General features: G+C 36.1%; 1 protein-coding gene across 5 annotated transcripts in view; it reads left to right on the forward strand.

The window, feature by feature from the left end:
* CDC14A (cell division cycle 14A) overlaps positions 1 to 22,396 on the forward strand; it is a 291,416-nt gene that overhangs the window by 159,951 nt on the left and 109,069 nt on the right. For all 5 annotated transcript variants that reach the window (XM_027868272.1, XM_027868267.1, XM_027868271.1 and 2 more), the window contains exons 9-10: positions 837 to 1,067; positions 7,350 to 7,488. In XM_027868272.1, the coding sequence (XP_027724073.1) occupies positions 837 to 1,067; positions 7,350 to 7,488 (370 nt within the window). The remainder of the gene's footprint in view (positions 1 to 836; positions 1,068 to 7,349; positions 7,489 to 22,396) is intronic.

The raw sequence follows: 22,396 nt of genomic DNA on the forward strand, positions 1-22,396 counted from the left end.
TACATGTAGAATAACTGGATAGTTAGAGTTGTAATAAAAGGTAAAGTATTCGTATCTACTAACTTTAAGTAAAAAAATCTGCTATATTTGAAAATCATTTTTCTGGTACAGAAAACCACTTAAAATGGTTGAAATAGCTCACAAAGTTCATGAGAATGTAGGGTTTTTTTTTTAAATATTGTGTTGGCCCTTGAATGCATTTGTTTTAGGACCCAGTGATTCTTAGGATTTCTAAATCTCAGATTAAAACTTCAAACTTTATTTGGATACTTTTAAATTTTTGTTTTTGTGAATAACAAAATACACCTTAAAAAGAACAAAAAACTTCTTTAAGCTCTTTTAGTAGAAGCATATTTAGGTTGACATTTGGACCTAATCTTTAAATATACTATCTGTATTCACTACTCATTCTAAGCGTAAAACGTGTGTTTGCCTCCCATGCTATTTGAGATTTATATACTTAAGAAAATCAGTCAGATTTGTAATTTCATTGGCGTAGGAAACTTCTGGTAAAAGAAACTCTCCACCCATGTAGAATGGTACCTGCTTTCCACCTGTTAGAGGCTTAGAGAATTGTTTGTGAATTACTCAGGTTCGTGTAACCAGTATGGATTGGAAGCAAGACTTGAACCCAGGTCTTAGACTCCAGGGCTGGTTTTCCATCCTCTATTTCACGTTGCTTTTTGAGATTTATATAATTTATCATTTATGATGTTAGTGATTTATGTAATTTGTCATTTATGATATTAGTGATTTATGATGTTAGTGTTTTTATCATTCTGCAAGATGATTTGCATAGGAGTTCCTTATGTCTTTTTTTCCACTTCTTGTTTTAGGTTATCCCCTTCATGCCCCTGAAGCCTACTTCCCTTATTTTAAAAAGAATAATGTGACTACAATTATTAGGCTGAATAAAAAGATCTACGAGGCAAAACGATTCACAGATGCTGGTTTTGAGCACTATGACCTCTTCTTCATAGATGGCAGCACACCGAGTGATAACATCGTTCGACGATTCCTAAATATATGCGAAAATACTGAAGGAGCAGTTGCTGTACATTGCAAAGGTTGGTACAAGCCCTTTGTAGTATATCTTTCTGAATTTGGATAAGGCCGAGAGAGAGAGAGAGAAAACAATGTCAAACAATAACCAAAAAACCCAAACTGAAACCCAAGGACATAGGGCAGCATGGGGGGAAATAATATGATAATAATGATAATAATAATAATAATAATAATAATGATAATATAATCTTGATCTTTTCTAATTTGTAAAACTGAGACATAAGAACCTCTTTAATTTCCCTTTTTCTGGAGAAAAGACTACTCTGTATGTGGAATACTAGGGGCCGTTGACTGATCTCAGTTGATGGGTGAGGTTTTCTGTGACCGCTTCTGGAAATGCAGTGGCTACTCTCAGACTGTTTTCTGCCTTTGTGCACTGTGATTAGGAAATGTGATATGCAAATTACTGGTGATGTTCAGCCAAGTTCCAGTTAGTATGAATAATGAATCCTCTGAAGTGTAGCAGTATTTGAATCTGCACGACATATTTCCATTGGGCTGCAACCAGCTGCCATTTTGATGTAATTATAACTTTAAGTAGTGGCAATTTGAATACCTGCAACCATTTTATTCTAATTCATTATTTACACTAATCAGGACTTAGCTGTGGTACGTTGAAGCAGGTAAAATTGTGAGATAGAAAGATTTGTTTTTGTGCTCTTACCACCTCCTTTCAAAAGTCTCTGACTCCATTTTCACCCTCTCTTTGTCTATTTGAAGTTCAGTGTCTTCATGTTCTCTGGTAATTGAAGATCATCCTCTACTTTGTAAGGCTTCTGAACTCCTACTTCCCCTTTTTACCATCAGAATTACTTACTTGTTACAAATTATTGCCACTTTCCTGTTTCAGTCATGTCCACCTCTTTGTGACCCCATTTGGGGTTTTTCTTGGCAAAGATAGTGGAGTAGTTTGCCATTTTTTTTCCCAGCTCATTTTAGAGATGAGGAAACTGAACCAAACAGGGTAGGGTTCAGTGACTTGCCCAGTACAGCTAATAAATGTCTGAGGCTGGATTTGAACTCAGGAAAATGAGTCTTCCTGAGAACAGGTCTGGCACTGTATCCACTATGCCACCTAGCTGCTCCTAATGATTTACTTGTTTATTTAAAATATATGGGGAAATTTCAGGTTCTGATCCCAGTGGGGATAAACATTTTTGGTGATGGGCTAGTCATCCTATGAACAAGGTAAACATTGGCTCTCAAAAAACCATAAAAGTTACCAGAAACAAGCAAAACCATCATCAGATTCTGAAGGATAGCAAACTCTATTTCTGACTGCTTTAGCCTTTCCTAGAATAGCGTGAGGTCAAGAGATACTAAAGTTCTTTGAAGCCATCCTTCATAGCTTCAATGAGTAGAACAGCTTTCATTTCAATGGTAGAGAAACACTCTGGGCACCTTTGTACCCACAGCATCCTTATTATTTAGCATGTGCAGGTTTTTGAAAGTGCCACTTAGTGGTGCTGTTTTCATATTTTAGATTGAGGGAAGGCAGTTTCTTTAGTGTATTATGAAAATTGGCTAGTAGGTGTTAGGGATTATATAGCTTTTTTCTATGTCTGATGCTGTTGTTTCTGACTTATTCAGATGAGCAGGGCTTTCTTTCTGATAAAAAATTTAAATACCATTTTGTAGGCTCTGGTTTCTATGTTTAATAATCGTGTAGGTGGAGACACTTTGATGAACACGTGAGCTGCTTTGTAGAAGCTTCAGTTTTCCAGAGCCCTGGAAAGATCAAAATGATCAGCACGTGGCCCAGGGGTTTAGATGAGGCCATCTGATGTCAACCATTGTGTATTTTGAACATGGCCCTTTTCCCCTGTCCTGCCCACCTCCAGCCCCCCCCCATTTACTTTTTAGCTGAATGTCTCTATTTTTGCAGAATTTAAAATATAAGGGATCTTGCTTAAAAGATTCATTATCAATTTGTCGTTTGCCCTAGCAGGCTCTAATTTTGCTTCTAATCAGGTCACAGTGAGTGGGGTTGAGTGGGCTTCTCCTAGATGTGATTCATGTACATCATAAGTTTGCCTTACCATTCTAGTTCGTTACCTTTTTGTATAGTTGAAGATTGCTTAGATTTAGAAAAATCCAAGTTTGATATTTCAGCAGAATTTATGTGGGAAAAACAGTTAACTAGCTACCTGCATTATATTGAGCTGAGAATGCATATTCCCTTTTTATCTTCAAAATATTAGAAAATAAAAAAGGAAAGTAATTAAAATTCAGAGTTTTTGCTATCATGAATATGAATTTCATTTCTCAATAAAATACTCGTTGGTGTACAAAGTCAGGCTTTTTCCTTTTTAAGAAAAGGCATTTTATCTATAAAATATATTTTGGGTTTGCAGATTCTAAGGAGACCAGTTTTCTTTGAAATTCTCTATCTTGAATGATATGTGTGGTACTTCACCTCTTGCGTTATCCCATAAAGAAACTTGCTTAACTAAAGCATTATTTATTACAGGAGCTCTCTGTCCTTTGTGTACCTAAACAAAGTGTTAATTAGAAATATCAATTTTGACGTTGCATAATTTAAAAAAATTATATTCCTAATTAGATCATTTCTGGTAAAATCAATTAATTGACATTAAACTATCTAGGTAGGGAAATCACAGTTTTCCAAGTTGAAGATTTTTCCAGTTGTCTGTTATGGTTATTTCCACACATACGTACATATAATATTATTTGATATGGCTTGTAACTCCCATTTTAATTACAGCTGCATTGCTTTTAATAGAACACTTGTATCTATTATTGGCCTATTAATTATTTTGACATCTGCCCTAATTGAGTCAGCTTAATTTTCTGAGAATTGAAGTGGAACTGAGCAGCTTAATTGAATATGAGGGAGGAGAGAAAAGGAAGCTTATCCAGTAAATGAAGTTCAGTAACTTTTGGAAAAGGAATGAAAATGCTGTCTCCACAGGCAACTTCGGTGCCGAAAGGCAAGCTAGTAACTCATTTATGGAAGTGAAATTCCAAATTCTATAATGATTTCATATCTGCAGTTTTAGCCTTGCTATTCAGTCCTTATTGGATGATAAAGGGATTGGTTGTGAATTCTTGGGAAACGATGAAAATAAAAACACCTGGAAAATTGAATCCCGATTACTTATAGGGGTTTGGTAAAATCAATGGAACAGCAAAGCAAAATAAACAATAGAGAGTATCTTGATTATCTCTTTTATACCACTAACTCTGCAAGAAACCTTTGGTTTGGACTATTTTAACAATTAAAACAAAATTTTGAAAAAGAAATGATGAAATTTTCTTCCTTTGTTCAATTACATGTTAAGAACTCCCAGCCATTCAGTGCTAAGAACATTCTTTTTATAGATCCAAATTGCAGACTCTATGAAGTTAATTTAAAAAAAAAAAGTGATGCAACTTTAGTTTCAGAGATGTTTGAGAAACTTCTATACTCTTTCACTTTTAGCTAATGGAAGCAGAAGGGCAAGATAATGACTGAAGGACATGATAGCCATCTGCTATCCAGATAGAGAAATTTTAGAGGCATATTTTGGATGCTTAAAATACATGACCTCCAGGAGAGGCTACTGAAACTCACTGAGCCTTGTTTTGTATATTATTATTGTATATTATTAATATTGTATATTATATTTGTATATTTGTGCTCTTGTATTTGGATTAGTTGTAAAGGACTCCAGAGCTCCACACAGTAAAACAATCATCTCCATTCTTACATTTAGGGGTACAGGGTTTGGTGTCAGGAAAGAGGCAACTCTTTAGAATATCGTCTAACTTCTGAAGAAGTAACTTCTTCAAGTACATTGTTGTAACTTAAAATTGAAGTTAGTTTAAGTGAAGGCAGAAGATATTTCTGGTAAGAACAAGATACAAGGAAGCTATTAAAAACATCCTAACTTCAAGGGATAAGTAGGAAGTAATGTAATTGTAATACATTGTAATGAAAAATAAGAGACAAATCTTAAACACCTTGTGTTACATACAACTTTTATGGAGCAGGGGAAATGAAAGTCTAGATACCTGAACATAGTCATAACAAGATTTAACGAAATCAAAAACAAGGGATGGGCGAAGGAAAACACTTCCCCTTAATGTTTTATTCATAACAAGTTAATAACAGATGAAACGAAAAAGATTTAAGCAGCTCATTAAAACTACTCCATTGCTCAAATTGATTCTCCTTCTTAACTGTACCCATTTCTCTCAATTATGCTATTACCTTTCCATTTACTCAGACTAGAAGACTCCGAATTCCCAGTGCCCGATCTGTCACCACAGCTGTTCACTACTTCCTCTCTTTTACCCATGCTACCACTACTTCTGTCTAGGACTTTCATCCCTCTATTATTGCAAGAGCCTATTTGCTCTAAATTTTGACTCTCCTGATTTAACCTCCATGCTGCTGCCAGTCTAAGTTTCCTTAAAACCTATTTTGATCATTTCATTTCTCTCCTCAAGAACCAGAAGAAATTACTTCCATTTTCTCTTTGCATAATGTACAAATTCTGCTGTCTGGCTTTTAATGCCTTCCATAGTCTGAGCCCGATCCTTTCTAGTATACATCTTATTTACCCCGCTACTAAATGCTTTTGCTCACAGTTTTATGTGTTTGCCCAAAACTCCTTCCACACCTCCTAGTGGTGCCCAGTATGGCAAATAACAATGTGAAGATTTGGATAATAGGGAAAAAAGACTGAAATAGGAGGCTGAACTAGATGACCTTTGAAGTTCCTTCCAGCTTTGGGATTCTGTGAAGATTTAGAAAAAAGAAAGAAGATAGTTTAAATAAGCTAGATGTTTTCAAGTTTGTAGGTACAGTGAGATATTGTGGAAAGAGTATATATTGGATCTGACACTAGCTAGTTAAGACACTCAGCAAATTGCTTACCTTCTCTAGCCTTCAGTTTCCTCTTCCTACAATGATCTAGGAACTACCATTTTTGAGATTTTGGATTGAAGAATTTGATCACTCATGGGGGAAGTAGTAGGGGAAAATGATGAGAATCATTATATTATGTAGAACTTTATTAAGTCTAAAATTATAGTTCTATAAATTTTTAATTTCCACATTGATGAGAACATTGATCAATGCTTGGGAAAATAATCATCAATTTTCAGACACTTTGAAGAAATTGGGATAATAATCAGAACTTTATTAAAACACATTTTTCAGACTAATTTCATCATATATGGCAGAGTAACAATCAGTCAATAATTAATCAGTAAACATTTACTAAATGCCTACTATATGTACGCCACGTACTGTGCTAAGCTCTGGGAATACAAAAAGAGGCAAAAGACAGTCCCTGTCCCGAGCTTCCAATCTAATGAGGGAGACAGCATACAAATATATACATAGTAAACCATATACAGGATAAATAGGAAATAATTAACAGAGAGAAGGCATTGGAAACTAAGAGGGGTTGGGGAAGGCTTCCAGTAAAAGGTGATATTTTAATTGGGACTTAAAGGAAGCCAGGGAGACAAGTAGGCAGAGTGGAGGAAGAGTGTCTAGGCTTGGGGGTCAGCCAGAGTAATCTGTCTAGTAGTGTTAAGAAACAGTGATGATAGAGGTAATCTGCTTTGATTAGAGAAGGGCTTTTGATTTTGACCCTTCTGAGATTAGTGATCAGTAAGTTTATAAAATAAAATCTTGGTGATATAACTTACTTGCGTGTAGGACTGGCTAGTTGGTCATGTAGAGTGGTTATCAATAGATTCATCTCAACCTAGGTAATGTTAAAAAAATAATTTCTTATGAGGACTAATTCTGGGATCCATATTTTAATAGTTTTCCTAGTGGACAGTCCTTCTTTGAAAATTTCAAGAAAAAAAAGACTAGATGGTCTTTTAAAAATGCTTTTCAGGGGGCAGCTAGGTGGCACAGCAGATAGAACACCAGCCCTGAAGTCAGGAGGACTTGAGTTTGAATCTAGCCTCAGATCAAACACTTGACACTTACTAGCAAGTGAGTGTGACCCTGGGCAAGTCACTTAACCCCAATTGCCTAAGGAAAAAAATGCTTTTCAAATCCAGTTTTATACTATGTTATAATTGTGTCTTTTTTGGATATTATCATTAAAATTTCTTTAACTTCAAAACATCAAAGGATGTATAATTATAATGCAAGTATCTGATTTAAAAATCACACATTAAATATGAGACTAATGATGTCAGCTTACCAAAATCTAAAAATTGTTGACGCTATTAACTGTACTCAGTTTTACTGTGTTGTATTTGCCTGTGCACACGCTGTATCTCATGTCCTCTTTCTCTCTTTTTTTTTATAGCTGGTCTTGGAAGAACAGGAACATTGATAGCCTGTTATGTAATGAAGCACTACAGGTTCACACATGCTGAAATCATCGCGTGGATAAGAATCTGCCGGCCAGGTTCTATTATAGGACCCCAACAACACTTCCTGGAAGAGTAAGTATATCTTCTCCATTATGTCTTATAAATTTTGTTCCTACTCATCTCTGCTTCTTGTTCCCTGGTCATGGACCATGTCAAGTCTGTGGTTATAGAGAGGCCACATTGTGGGAAGGCTTTCTGTCTAATGGAGTTTTGTTGATTTGACAGCTAATGCATTCTAACTTGGTTCCTTTTATATAATTTGCTCAGGTGAGAGTGAGGAAGAAATCACAGAGCCATCTCTGCCCACCTTTTTTCTGTCATTTTTCTTTGTCTGATCTGGCTACAGTGCAATTTTCTTGTGTCATTTCACTTGGCACTTTTCATTCTTTCCTTCTGTTTGCGTGTCTAAAAATAGTGTGAAAAGCAGCACTGAGGTCAACCAATGAGCTGAATAATATTGCCAGCATATTTACATGTAAGTGAACTATTGGTGCCCTTGTGGGCAAACCAGTCATTAGGTGACAAATAACAGGGAGAAAACCTGGATTTTGGTTCCAGGCATAACTAGTCATGTGACCTTGGACCAGTCACTTGGCCCTCTAGGCTCAATATAATTTTCCTTCTGTACTTCTTGACTCTCTTGCTTCAGCTGGTAAAAGTTCACTTTGTTCATCAAATCTAAAACTATTTGGAAAAGAAGGAGCAATTTCCCTTGACACCCCACCCTATTTCAGCATGTAGCCTCTAACTGCCATTATTTATGATTCATTGAATCATCACTTCCTTACTGGAATATAGTTTTCCTGTTTTTCTGTTTGTTTTATTTTTTCACTTTCTTAGATATTGACATCAATCTTATCTCTTTTTTAATATGGCAGAGACTATTGCTTATTCTACATTAGCATAAAGCCACATGCAAAATGGATAATTAAATGATTTTGACTATAATGATGAACTTGAAAATTCGAAACTTTTTATAATTAGCAACAAAGCATTTTAAAACTGGAAAGGAGATTATAGGTCATCTAGTCTAACTTTCTCATATTGCAAGTGAGGAAACTGAGGTCCTAAGATATTAAATGATATGTCAAAACTGGTTGGTTGTTGTCCTTCATTCTTGAAGAGGACCAAAATGATATCACTATGTTAGAGTCAAGTTACAGTGTGTCCAACTGTGGCTGATAAGACCAATATAAGGTCGGAAGGTTCTACCAGATTGGGCACAAATAGTCCATGTGAACACTTGGGGTGGATTCTCTAGATTTGTGTATCTTGCATTTCTTTTGAGCTACTTCAATTCTGCTTTGCTTATAGAGCACAATACCTTCTCTGATGTGGGCATGTCATGCTGAGCAGTCCTGTGCCCGGGTTTCCCTTGTTACACAATCAATTACAAAGTTCTTAAAAGAGACCTTGAGAGTGTCCTTGTATCGCTTCTTCTGACCACCATGTGAACGCTTGCCCTATGTGAGTTCTCCATAAAACAGTCTTTTTGACAAGAGTACCTTTTGCATTTGGATAATGTGGCCAGCCCATCAGAGTTGTGCTCTCTGGAGCAGAGTTTGAGTGCTTGGCATTTAGTTTGAGAAAAGACCTCAGTGTCTGGCCTCTTATCCTACCAGGTGACCTTCAGAATCTTCCTAACACAATTCAAATGGAAGCAATTTAATTTCCTGGCATGGTGCTGGTATACTGTCCAGGTTTCACAGGATACAACAGATTCCCACTCCCACTTTGAACCCTTTTTTGTAATAGAAAGCATTTAAGCAAAATCAGCTGTCAAAATGTCTGTGTATGACAATAACAATGACAGTATATGTATATATGTGTGTGTGTATATATATGTATATATATGTGTATATATGTGTGTGTATATATATGTATATATATTGCATTCTATACTTATAATCTATACTAATCTGAGAAGAGGAAAGTATTTAATTATCAATCCTCTTGGACTGTGATTGTTCTTATAGCTCATATGAGTTCAACTCCTTTTTAGTGTTGTTGCTTCTACTTTCTTCTCTGAATCATTTCATACAAGTCTTTCTGCAATGGAGCAGCTAGGTGATATAGGGAACAGAATGCTCAGATTGGAGTCGGGAAGACTTGAGTTTAATTCTTGCCTCACGTACTTATTAGTTGTTTGGCCTTGGACAAGTCATTTATCTCTCAGCTTTTCCTCAACTCTAAAATGAGGGTGTTGGGCTTGATGACATTCCAGCCTTCTGTGCTCCAGTGGTCCTGTGTTTCACTGAATTCCTCATCTTTGTCATTTCTTATGGTATAATAATATTCTATCACGTTCATACACCACAGTTTGTTTGAGCATTCCTCAATTTATGGGCAACCTTTTGTTTCTACTTTTTTGCTTCCATGGAGAGTGTTTATATGAATATTTATTATATCTCTGTCTATCTAGTCACCCAAACCCTATCTTCTTGTCACTGATCTCCTTGGGTCAATGAGTATGAAGAGTTTAGTAACTTTTTTCTCCCACACGTCAATGTTTATTTCCACAGTAGTTGGACCCATTCATAGCTCCACTAGCAGGGTATCATTGCAACTATCTTCCCCTAGTCTCTGAAACAGTGACTTCAGCAAATATTTTTAGAGCACTCTGCTCCTAGTACTGTGATTTCTAAACTTCAGTGGATCAAAGAATTTCAGAGTTGGAAGGGATCTCTGGGATCATATGTCCTATTCCATATCTGAAAAAGAAATACCAGCATGCCCACAAGTGGTCATCTAGCTTTTGCTTAAAGATCTCCAGTGAAAGTGAGTCCACTACTACCACCTGAGGCAGCCCACGCCATTTGCCTAATTATTAGGAGGTTTTTTTTTTCCTCTTAATCCTGAATCTGATTTTTTGGCAACATGTTATGCCTAGTTGTGCCCAAAAGGGTCAAACTGAGCAAGTCTAATCCCCCTTGTACATGATAATCCTTCAGATAATTAAAGACAGCTCTCATACCCTCTTCTTCTCTAGGCTAAACATCTCTAACTGTTGCTAAATAGTCGTTAAATGATATGAATGAAAGGTCATTCACCAACCTTGTCACCCTATTCTGGATGCTTGCCAGCTTATTAAATAGAAGTATGTACTAACTTAGCATATGTTGTCTTATTTGGGAAAGAAGGCATCTTTATCATATGCTTCTCTTATGAAGGGGCAAATTTATTCAGGCCATCATGAATGATACATACATTATCAATTGGCATATCTATCCAAGCCTCTTCTTTGTTTCTAATACATGAAATGGGGAACAATACAAAACTATATAACTGGGTGCTAATTGTGTCCAGTAGATTTATAAGCAGGAGTTGGAGGAAAGGGAGATTGTTGACAGCTGGAATAATTAGAGAAAGATTCATAGAGGAGATCAGGATCTTAATCCAGTTCAGCAAACATTAAGTGCCTGTAGTGTGCAAGACCCTCTGCTTGGCACCGGGGGAAAACTTAAACTGTCTTTGAAGAACTTTCATTTTATTTGATGATTCAACATATACATACATAGTAAATACAAAGCAATTTGATAAGGGACAGAGCCTTAACAACTAATGGGATCATTATTACTTCATTTAGAAATGAGGTAAATTTTGATCTTAATTGGATAGAATTTGAATAGGTGAGTGAGAAGGGAAGTATGTTTCATGCCACTGAGAAGTAAAGTATTATTGATAATATGTTGTAACATACTTATTCCCGCAATATTTCTCTCCATTGCCTTTTAGGTGACCTTAAATTTTGAGGCTTTGAAGGTTGTAATGTTCCATTATAGGTAGACATGAATAACAATCCTTGAAGAATGTTGATGATAAAAAGATGGAAATTTGTATTAGAGAGAATCTTGATGTCATTTAAAAAAGTATACAATTTACTAAATGCAGTCCTGCCCACTTTTTCTCTTATCTAATTTATTGCTCATCTGCAATATCTATGTAATATATATATGCACGGATGGACCAATTCATTGTGTTGTATAACTAACTATATGTTGTAGTCTGGACAACTGGAATTTTTTATCCTCTTGGTTTTCTTGTTTAGATTGTTAGACAATATTCTACTAAGTGGTTATGGATCTCACCTAGGGACCCCTTTCCTATTCTAGGTTTAGTGCTCTCCATTGGCATGATAAATAAGTTACTGAACTCATGAACTGTGTTTTCTTTTTGTTCATTCCTGTTGATTTTAGCTATCATTAGCTCTGCTCATAGCTTAAGGTTTTCGGTCAGTTTATCCTTTTTATCTCATTAGATCACCTGTAGAGACCTAATTATTTTGAGTTCTAAGATCATAGCATTTATTACTAACAATGGAGTTTAGAGATTTAAAACCAGAAGGGGACTCTTGAGATTGCTGAGTCCATCTGGCTAATTTAATAGGTGAGGACCCTGAATCCTAGAAAGGTGAAGTTGTTTGCTTAAGGTAACATAGGTGATACATCTACTCTCCTCCACACATCTGTAAAACTGACATTTATGAAAGGCAGGCCTGACCATATCATTGTCTTGCTCAAAAAGTTTCAGTGACTCTCTTTTACCTTTAGAATAAAATACAAGTGCCTTTGGCAATTAAAGCCCTTCACAAAGTCGCTTCAGCCTATCATTCTAGATTTATGAATATTAGTTCTCCTTTGTGCAGCTGACACTCTAGACAAGCCTGTCTACTTGTCCTTCCCCATACACAGCATTCTGTCTCCTGCCTCCATGTCTTTGTACAGGCTGCCCCCTAGTTCCTGGAATGCTCTCCCTCCTCTCCTCTGCCTCTCCTACTCCTATCTCCCATCAAGGTTTAGCTCAGTTATAGCCTCCTTCAAGAGGCCAGCCTTCCTTGACTCTCTCCCAGTTATTAGAGTCCTCTCCATCAAATCATTGTGTGTTTAATATAATGTCTTTATTTACTTATTGAATGCAAGTTCTATTATGGTAGGGGGTGTTCCTGGCTTATGTATTTGCATTTCCAATGCCTAACAATGAGCCTGGCTTATTTTATCTTATTTACACCTAAGGAGCTCCCTCTAATAATTGCGGCTGATAGTTTTAGAGAACAGCCTCTTACACTGAAAGAATATAACTTTCCCCAGTTCACCCAGCCAGAATGTGTCAGAAGCAGCACTTGAACCCAGTTCCCTCTGAATCTGAGACCACTACCATGCCATGGTCCCTTTTACCAGTGTGCCCAGCATATAGTAGGCACTTAATTAATGCTTATTGGTTATTTCATAATAAATATCAGAGCTGGACTTGGAACCCAAGTTTTATGATTCCAAATACAGTGACTTTTTCTAGTTCCCCATCTTTTTTCTTTCTTGAACATCTCAAGGAAAATCTATCTCCTGAGAACAGGGGACATTTCACATGTGCCTCATTCTCATCATCTTGCTGCAACCCACCACTGAGGAAGTTCTCTCCACAGGGCAGTGATTTCTCTTGAACTCTGTCTTTGATTCTCAGCTTCTGTAAATCAGCAATTTGCTCTCATTGAAGGGTAGTGCTATGCTGTGCTGTCATGGATTTTTATTCTGTATTTCAGTCAATTTTATGTTATTTAACATTCTTCCTTAATTGGAAATATTATTCTTTCAATACTTAAGTGTAGGAAAGTTGTCACTAGCTCACCTTCACCCAAAAAGTATTGATGAATGCCAAGCCATTATACATATATAGATCTTAATGGGTTTCTGAGTTGAATTGACATGATTCAGAATTTAATATTAGGGTTGGGCTAAAATAGCTATTGAGTGTCATTTTAGATAGTCAGAAAAAGGATGGAAGAATAATACTGAAATTAAAGAAGAAAATGAAAAAAATGAAAATCCTCACTGAAGGTTTAAAGCAAAATTAAATATAATTGATTCATGCAGTGTGACTTTGATAATGTAGTTTTTAATGAATGTATTCAGATGCTGTGTAAAGGATTAAGACTTCCATAAAGATTTTTTTATGATTTAAAGTTGAATCGTCTTTATGTGTTTCTGAAGCATGTAAATGAAGGCAAACACGACAAAGTTTGAAGCTTACCAGATGATTTTTAAAAATCAGGCAAAACGTGCTTTTGTTTAATTTGCTGGAATAACGATATTAGGCTTACCTGTTCTCTTGGAAATCCATTTAACAGAAGTTTCTTTAAATGTTGACTTTAATATTTACTTTTGTAGATTTTGACTTGTTCCTTTACTATCTGGGGCACTGAAACTACTGATTGAGAGGAAATGAAATTCTGATATTATTTTGAATTAAATGAACATCAGTATTGAAAAAGTATTCAATTTCAGAGAAAATAGGTAGATCTATTAGAAGTCTTGGTATAGAAGGCAGCAGTCTCAAAGCCTGCACAAATTAGAATATTCCCTTGCTCATTCCTTTCTATGGTTGTTTAGTTTTTTTTTTTTAGGTAATAAGCTTACATTAAATTTGTCTGAATTGTGTAAATAAAGTTTTGTGGAAGATGACTATAGTTACTTTTTTTAAAAATTGAAAGGTGTTTTTTTTTGTTTTGTTTTTTTTTTTTTTTTAGCAATGATGTTAATAATGTGGCAAAGTTTCCATCATGGTTACATTTTTGCAAAATGCCAAAGTGCTCATGGTATAGCAGTATTTCAGTGCTTGATAGCAGCGTGCTACATCCAGCCCCTGCTTGCTTCTTCTCTGCAGCTAGAAGAAACTTCTAGTAAGTAGTTTCTCTCTGCCCAGCCCTACCCTGTTTCTGCCATTTCTTCCTGTTTTCTTTTTCTAAACACAATTTTTTTTCCTCCAGTTTCCCTGTTCCATAAGACTCTTCCAATCTCCTTCCACTTTTGCTATTTTTGGACTTTAACTTTAGTTGCATGCTTTGCTATCTATCTCCAGTTACCAGTGATCTCTTAATGGCTAAACCTGATGGCCTTTTGCACTCCTCATCCTTCCTGATCTCTCCCCTCAGTGGGTTTTAGTGACCTTGCCTCTCTCTTGGTTCCCTTCCTACATGTCTGAATGGTCTTTTGAGGGATCTTTTGCAGGATTATCATCCATGTCACACCCTGTAACTGTGGGTATGGGGATGTAGCTCTTAGACACTCTTCTCTTCTCTTGCTACACTTTCACATTTAATGAGAGCTCATCAACTATCATGGATTCAGTGATTATCTTTGTGCAGATCAGTACATCTCATTCTAGCCTGACTTTGCTGTTCCTTACACAGAATGTTCCGTTTGCAATCAAGTCTTAGCTTGAGCACCACTTTTATATAAGCCTTTTCTGCTTGTGCCTCTCCTCGAGGGTTGTCTTGTTTCTGCCATATTCCTATAATATGCACATTGTTTTCTCTTTTATAAGACCCTTGTGGGGAAGCATTGTTATCCTTTTGTCTTTATATCTCCAGTGTCTAGCATATAGTAAGTGCTTAATAAATATTTATTCGTTGATTAATTAAACTCCTTGAGAGTGGGGATTCTTTTTTTTAGTCTTTGTATCCCTGGCACCTTAAACACATAAATAAATACTTATTGGATTAGCTAGACTAGGTCCTATTAGCTATAGTGGCCTCTGGCTCTTCTCTGGCTAGATGTCTTGCTGATGAATTTCTCTAGTCTCCCAATGAGAGGGGTTTGAAGGGTGTAAGGGCAAAAAGACTGTGGAAGACAAATCCATGTGTATATAATCTTGATTGTGGCCAGTATTTTAACTTTCAAAAATAAAAGATAGAATGTTTTATGGACTATCTGTTGAGCATGCAATTTTAACATTAGAGGATGTGATTTTAGATGTGAAATACTTTAAAATATAGTGTCTTACTTCTTTGTGTTTGAGGTGGAGATTTTAAAAAGGTAATAGATCCCGCAATAAAAGCTGGCTTTCCATTGTCAATAAAAGGACTTTTACATGAAGAGCTGCTTTTTGTCTGGAGTGTTTGCTGATGGCATTGCTTAGCAACACATAAATCAGCTTTGACATATTATGCAGTTTTTCATATTCATGTTCCACCAAGTCATTTAGATATGGGCAAGATTGAGGCTTTTAATGAGAATGAGTGAAAAGTGTAGCTTTTCAAGTTTCACTTTCTAGTTTTGCAGCAGCATCAGGGCTTTAGTTTCAGAACTGTTTGGAGATCTGGGAGTTTTTTTTCATGTTGCCTTTCATTCTCTTTTATCTCCTCTCCCCCTCATCTATTTTAGCTTCTGTTAATAAAAATACAAAACTAGAGGCTCAAAAGCCCTTAATAAAAATAAACCAACCATGAAATAGAATGCTTCAGTTCTAATCTGAAAGAGAGAGCTGAGTGGTGGCCAATTAGGAATCTGCAGTCAGGTATGAAGACAGTACTGTAACGATGGAGAGTTATAGGGGAGAACTTTAAAGCATAGAGAAAAAACCCTAATTTATTTTACTTTGGTTGTTTTTGTTTTGCTCTTTATCCCTCTCCTTAACTGTAGAAACTTAAAACCAAAAGAGATTCTTCTGATAAGCCATATTAACTGGTCTAAGTTGTATTTTGGTGTTAAGAAAATTGAAGGCAGATTCTGTTGAGTTTATTGCCTTTGAATTTAAGATGAAGAGGTAGCCCATGTTCTTGATCATATTTGGAAACAGATACCTGCTTTGAAGGAAAGATTGCAGATTTCATTGTGAAATAGTTACAGCTAAGAAATTGTTAACCTAGAAAATATTCCATGATGGTTTTCTTCTCATTTTATATTTATTACCTATTCTTGTGGTCCTATTCTTGGTGGGATGAGTACAAAAATAACTTTTGTTTGAGCTTGATAATGGATATGCTCATCTTCCTTTTTTCTAATTTTAAAGACTTTTAAATTCTTTATCCTCTCTTCATTTTACTCTGAATTCTTATTCTTTTCCTAGCCACTGCCTAAGTTCTGGTACTAACTCTGTCATCAAAGAAGTGATTCGATTTTTCCTTTGTACTCAGTCAGTGTCACTCTTTGAATGATTTGGGGTAAAAATTGTATATAACAGCCTCTTCTTCTCTTAAAGCAGGCTGTGTATTTGGCTATGGCAACTAATTCCCTCTTTCTTTCTCCTAAGACCCAAAAGTTGGATTTATGACATTCCCTTACAGCACATTAGTGTGATAGAAAAAGTGGATTCTGTTGTTTCTTACACATAACATTCCATTTCCCCTCTCTTTTGTGTAGTCTGTCCTCCACGCTTAAAATGGCCTATAGCCTTGTCTTTGCCTCTTTTAAGCCTTAATTTCCTTCAAAGTTCAGCTCAAGCTCCACCCTGTATATTAGATCTTTCCTGATACTTTGTGTTTATTTTGTATGTACTTTATTTACTTTATTTATTTTTTCAATTGTGTATGTGTCTCCCCAGCTAGATTTGTAAGCTCTTGGAGATTGATGATTTCATTTATTTTCTATCTCTAGTGCTCCAGTAGTTCTTGGCACACAGTGTTTAGTAAGTGCTTGTTGATCAACAGTATTCATTTAGTCAGTCAATTAACTTGTATTGAAGCACTTATTATGTGTAGTATACTTTGTATTGAAGCACTTATTACGTGCAGTATACTATTCTAATCTGGGAAGATTCAAAGAATGGCAAAAACGTGGTCCCCGCCCTCAAGGACCTCACATTCAGTGGGGGAGACAACATGCAACTTATTATGTGCCTATAAAATATATAGAATGTAAATGGAAGGTAAGAGGGAAGGCAACTGGGTAAGAGTGTGGGAACTGAGAAAGACCTGGACTCTAGTCCTGGTTCTGCCATGAATTCTCAGTGTAACCTTGGACAAGTGACCACTAATTTGAATCCCAGTTTCCTCATCTGTAAAATTAATTGGTTGGAGTAGATGGCCTCTGAGGTCTCTTATAGGTCTGAATTTTATATTAGAGACATGTGGTTAAAATGCAGACATAAAGGATTGTAGCCAAACCTAACTCCTTGAGTAACACTTATTAACAACAGAGTACACCACTGAGTTTTTCTATCTCATAAAAGAGCAGTAGGAAATAGGATATGAAGCAATGGCCTCTCCCATTGATTGAGGCTTCTTGGTAGATAATTATGAAAATAAATTAGGCAAAGGCTAGTATGGATGGAGTCTCTAGATGCCCCAGGAGATTAGCCTGAAACCCATACTGTCTTCTGTGGCATCATTCCAGGATCCTCAGGTGAAGCCACAGTACTTAAATAGGTGACTGCACTAAGAAACTTGGGAATATCCTAGTCAACCTGAATGAAGAAGCAAGTATTATTTCAATTGGTTGCTCCATTAACCATGATCTGAAGCTGTGAGCATCTGGAAGGACTATTACAAGAAAATGGAAGCCAATATGACCAGAGGTGGGGCAAACACTCCAGAAGATAGTTAAAAGCTATAGACTGCAGCAGGGGGCAGGGTTGGTTCCAACACTGAATCTAATATCTGGCTCCAGGCCAGAATTAATAGCTAATAGCCTAATCCAGAAGAAGTCTAGGCCTGGTTCCAGGCAGCTACCCATCCATGGAATATAGACAGTGGCTTTCAGAAGGCAGTAGGGGGAAGACCCAGCTAACCCATCCAACATTGCAGTAAGGGCAAATACTGGCTTTGACATAAATTTCTGATTCAAGACCTAATACTGTAGACATGAGAAAGCATAATAAAAGTACTATAGTGAAAAAATACTATGACTTTTTAAAATTCCTTGATAAAATCACAGAGAAAGAAAATAGCTTCATGTATAATCACAGAAAAAAGAATGGATTTGGCCTCAAGGCCTCCAAGAGTATATGGAAGAAATGAAGGAAAAGATAAAATATATTAGATATTTATCCTCTTGGAAAGAGAAGAAAAAACTTTGAGGAAGAAGTGGACAAAGAGAACTCAAATGATTTAATGAAGCAAAAAGAAATAGTAAAAAAGACTAAATAATTTGAAACCCAGTGAGAGATCTACTATCAAAAACAAATGGCTGGAAAACAAGATGAAAGATAATTTAAGAAATATTGAACTCCTTGAAAACCATGATAAAACAAAAAACCTTGAACCCTGGAATATTAAAAGAAACTTCCCAGAACTATTAGAGCCAGGGAGCAAAGTGAAAAGTTAAAAACAGTTTTAAGAAATCACAGAATATCTCCTGCAGGAAGCTTCATATTGAATGTACCTAGAAATGTCAAGCCAAAATTCAGAGTTTTTGAGTTTAGGGGGCTAAAGAAAAAAATATTGAAAGCAGTCAGAAAAAGTGATCAAGCACAAGGAAACCAGTTGGTATCTCACAAGACTTCACAGCAACTGCATTAAAAGAAAGGAAATCTTGGAGTATCATATACTAGAAGGAAAAAGAAAGAAGGATTACTTCTAAAAATAAGTTATTCTGTAAAACTGAGCATATAGTTTTGCAGAATGGAAAAAATGGAACTTGAATAAAATAAACACTTTCAAGTATTCCCGATGAAAAGACAAGGAGTAGAATCTTTGAAATGTAAAAACAAACTATGAAATTCAGTTTTTATACTGTTTCTCTTCCCTGTTTTTCTTTGTATCTTGAAATGTTTGTGTTTGTTGACTAACTTAATAATAAAAAGAAAATTTAATAAAATAAAATAAACTATGATAAATTTCTAGGAAGTACTGCCAACAACTGTTGACTATTCCTTCTATAGAACTGTTTCTCAGAAATGATAGAGAAAGCAGGGTTCCGTTTTATCCTTTCACTCAGTTTTCATCCTAGGATATATTTTTTCCTATTCTCTAGCTCTCTCTTTTTTAAGTTGCTTCTGGTTTGATCTCAAGTGCCACCTTCCCCATGAAGCCTTTTCTGATCTCTTTTCTCCACCCCCAAATTGTTAGTCTTTCCTCCAATTTCAAGTTAGTTCATATTATGCCTTTCTGTCTATATGCTGAAAGTCTCCAGTAGTGTAAATTTCCTGAAGGCAAAGATTGTTTCATTTTTGTCTTTGTTTCTCCCCAAAACTCATTGCCTTGCATATTAGGAGAGCTGTAATAAATGTTGAATTGAACTAACTTTTCTTTTTCTTTTTCCTGATCTATTTAATGCAGCTAGTTTTTATTCTATTATCTGGTATTGATTATTGTAACAAAATGTTACAGAATATTGGACACTTAAGGGTACATACTGGTTCAGATTTAGATACTTAACTCACAGGATCTAGAGATGGAAGAGATCTTACAGGTCATGTAGTCTAGGCACTTCACTTATGGAGGAAACGGAGACCTACGAAGATAAGGAGACTTTTGCTGAAGGTCTTATACAGATGATAAGTAACAGAGTCTGAGATTCAAATCCAGATCTTATGACTTCACATCCAGTTATCCACTGTGCCATGCTGCCTCCTTTTCTTTGAGAGAGGAATTGTGATATAGTAGAAAGCACGTTGGACTTGAATTAAGAGAGACTAGGGTTTGAATCTTGGTTTTAACTCTTCCCAGTTGTATGACTGCATAAATTACTTCATCTCTCCAAGCCTCAGTTTTTTCATCTGTGAAATGAAAATAAAAATACTTTCAGTGCCTGGGTAGTAGTATGGTTATTGTGAGGAAAGTGCTTTGTAAATCTTAATGTGTTATATAAATGTGAGTTTTTGTTTGACCCCCAATAGGTGAATGAATAGGTAGTGGGAAAATGAATGAGCCCAGCAGGAGGTCTTTTCACTCTGAGCCAAGGAATTAAACCAAATTAAATTTTGATTTGGAGAATATTTAAACATTTTGCTCTCCCCTTCTCATTCAGGTCAGTAATTTAAAGAAACATATGGATTTTATTGCCAGTTCAAACTAAATGCTTGTTCACTGACTAATCAACTTACTTAGGAATATTTTATTTAAGAAAAAATAAAAGTAAACTATTTTCAGCCATGCAAGATTAAAAAATTTTAATATCCTAGTGGATTTCGTATATGACAATAAAGCAACAGAGGAATACAGATATTAATTTAATAATTATTACAAATGGTTAATAGAGTTTTTTTGACATACCACAAAGTAATCAAATGAAAACAAACATTGTTTTTTGACAGTGGAAAGTTTTTCTCTCCCACTGACCCCATTTAGTTGATTTTGTTCTTTGTGATGATGCCTTCTAATATGTCTCTTAATAATTTGGTTCTGTGATTCCTTGTTGGTTTTATACAACATATATTACAAGCAGACTAATTTTTGCTGAATTATATGCGAAGTACTCATCCACAGGATATTTTATTCTATTTATTTACTTTCTTAAACAGGAAAAAAAAAAACAACTAAACCCCAACCACCAAACGAAATGTTTGCTCAAAAGAATTTTTTTAGGAAATTGTTAGAATTTTCTCCCCCCACCCTTACATATTTTTGTTCATTGGTATGAAGAATAAGATTTTTTAAAAAGCAATTTGTGTACAAAGTAAAGCTCCTGAAACCACTGAGGGTTTGGAGTCTGTGTTCTGTGGAACAAGTCAAATAACCTCTCTGGGCATAATCTTTTTATCTATAAAATGAAGAGGTTTGGGTTAGATGACCTCAAAGGTCCCTTCTACCTCTAAAGGTATTCTTCTGGTTGTTAGTCTCTCCCCCTGCCCTGCCCCCCCTCCCCTTTCAACTTGGGATTGAGAACAAATGTGTATGGCAGCCTTGAGTCTTGCATAGTTACTTTGGAGATATCAAAGAGTCTCAGTCTGATGAGGCTCTGGCCTCATGATTTAGTTGTGGGTAGTGGTAGAAAGTGGAACAGACCAAGTGCCCACAGGGCCAGAGGCAAAGTAGTGTTTGTCTACATTTCAGATGATTTCAAAGGCATACTTCAAAGCCTTGTTTCCAGGAAGAGGGAAAGTTATGTTCTAAGAAAGGAAAGTTTAGGGTCAATTTAAGGAAAAACTTCCTAACAACTAGATCTATCCAAAAGAAGGCTATGTTGACTCATGAGGTAATGACTCCTCCTCACCTGAGATTGTCAAACTGCAGAATTTTGATAGTTACTTATTGAAAATTTGGAGGATTGTTAGGTGCGGTTTGCATTGGGTTGCCTCAGAACTTTTCCCTTAGCTTAGAAATTGGGGCTCTCCATATCTTGGTAATAGTTCACGACATCCAAATAGAGGATCAACAAGGTTGAATTAGATCATCGATAAAGCCTCTTCCAGTTTAAAATATATGTTCCTGTGATCCCAACATTACACGAAGGAGAAGTCAAACAAAGTATCTGAGCTTAGAGAAGTTCTTACACTGTTATTCTCATCCAGTAGAAATTACCTGTGGTTTTTGAAAGCTGGGTTGTGTGGAGCTGGTGACTCCCTCCCTTCCACCCTAAGTCTCCATCTGCCGTAGAAGCCACATCTGCCGTAGAAGTGGTTCACACTCACCTCTGCTGCTCCTCATTGGGTTGTGCCCAAGATAGAAGGTTTGTTCTTTAAAACAAAACAAAACCAAAAAAGTAACCAATCCTGCCAACTAAGTGCTCAGATAATTGCTAGGGGAAAAGAAATTTAAAATGGAGGGTCAATAAGAATACTGTAAGGTGTTCAATTTGAAAATTCTGTTCAAGTTTTCATAAGAAGGCAGTTTAGTGCGGTGAAAAGGTCATTCGATTTTGGAGTCAAAAGGACCTGAATTTCAATCCCAGCTTTTCTATCTTCTACCTGCGTGACCTTGGGCAAGTCACGAACCTCTCTGGATCTCAGTTTCCTTATTTGTAAAATGAAAGGATAGTTGGGTAGTATGGCCTCTCTGGTCTCTTTCAGCTTCAAATCTATGAGCCTGTCATTCTACCATTGTTATAAATCTACAGTGAATTGGGACAAGGCATTTAGGTACCCTGTGCAAGATTTGAAAATTGTGTCCTCTTTTATGTTAGGAACCCTCCAGAGGTTTGTTATCTACATTGTAATACATGTGACTTGACATATCATAAAATGAATACCACACATACCACTGAGGTTGGAATTTCTGGGCACTGATTATTTATTAAAAGTAATATTCAGAAATATCCTTCATTGTGTTCTCCTGCTTTTTGCATCTTACTTAGGTAGTTGACTGTTTCACCTTCCCCTCATGACATCA

The sequence above is a fragment of the Vombatus ursinus genome, unplaced genomic scaffold (genome assembly GCF_900497805.2).
Source record: "Vombatus ursinus unplaced genomic scaffold, bare-nosed wombat genome assembly UNPS02014787.1, whole genome shotgun sequence".
Classification (NCBI taxonomy): domain Eukaryota; kingdom Metazoa; phylum Chordata; class Mammalia; order Diprotodontia; family Vombatidae; genus Vombatus; species Vombatus ursinus.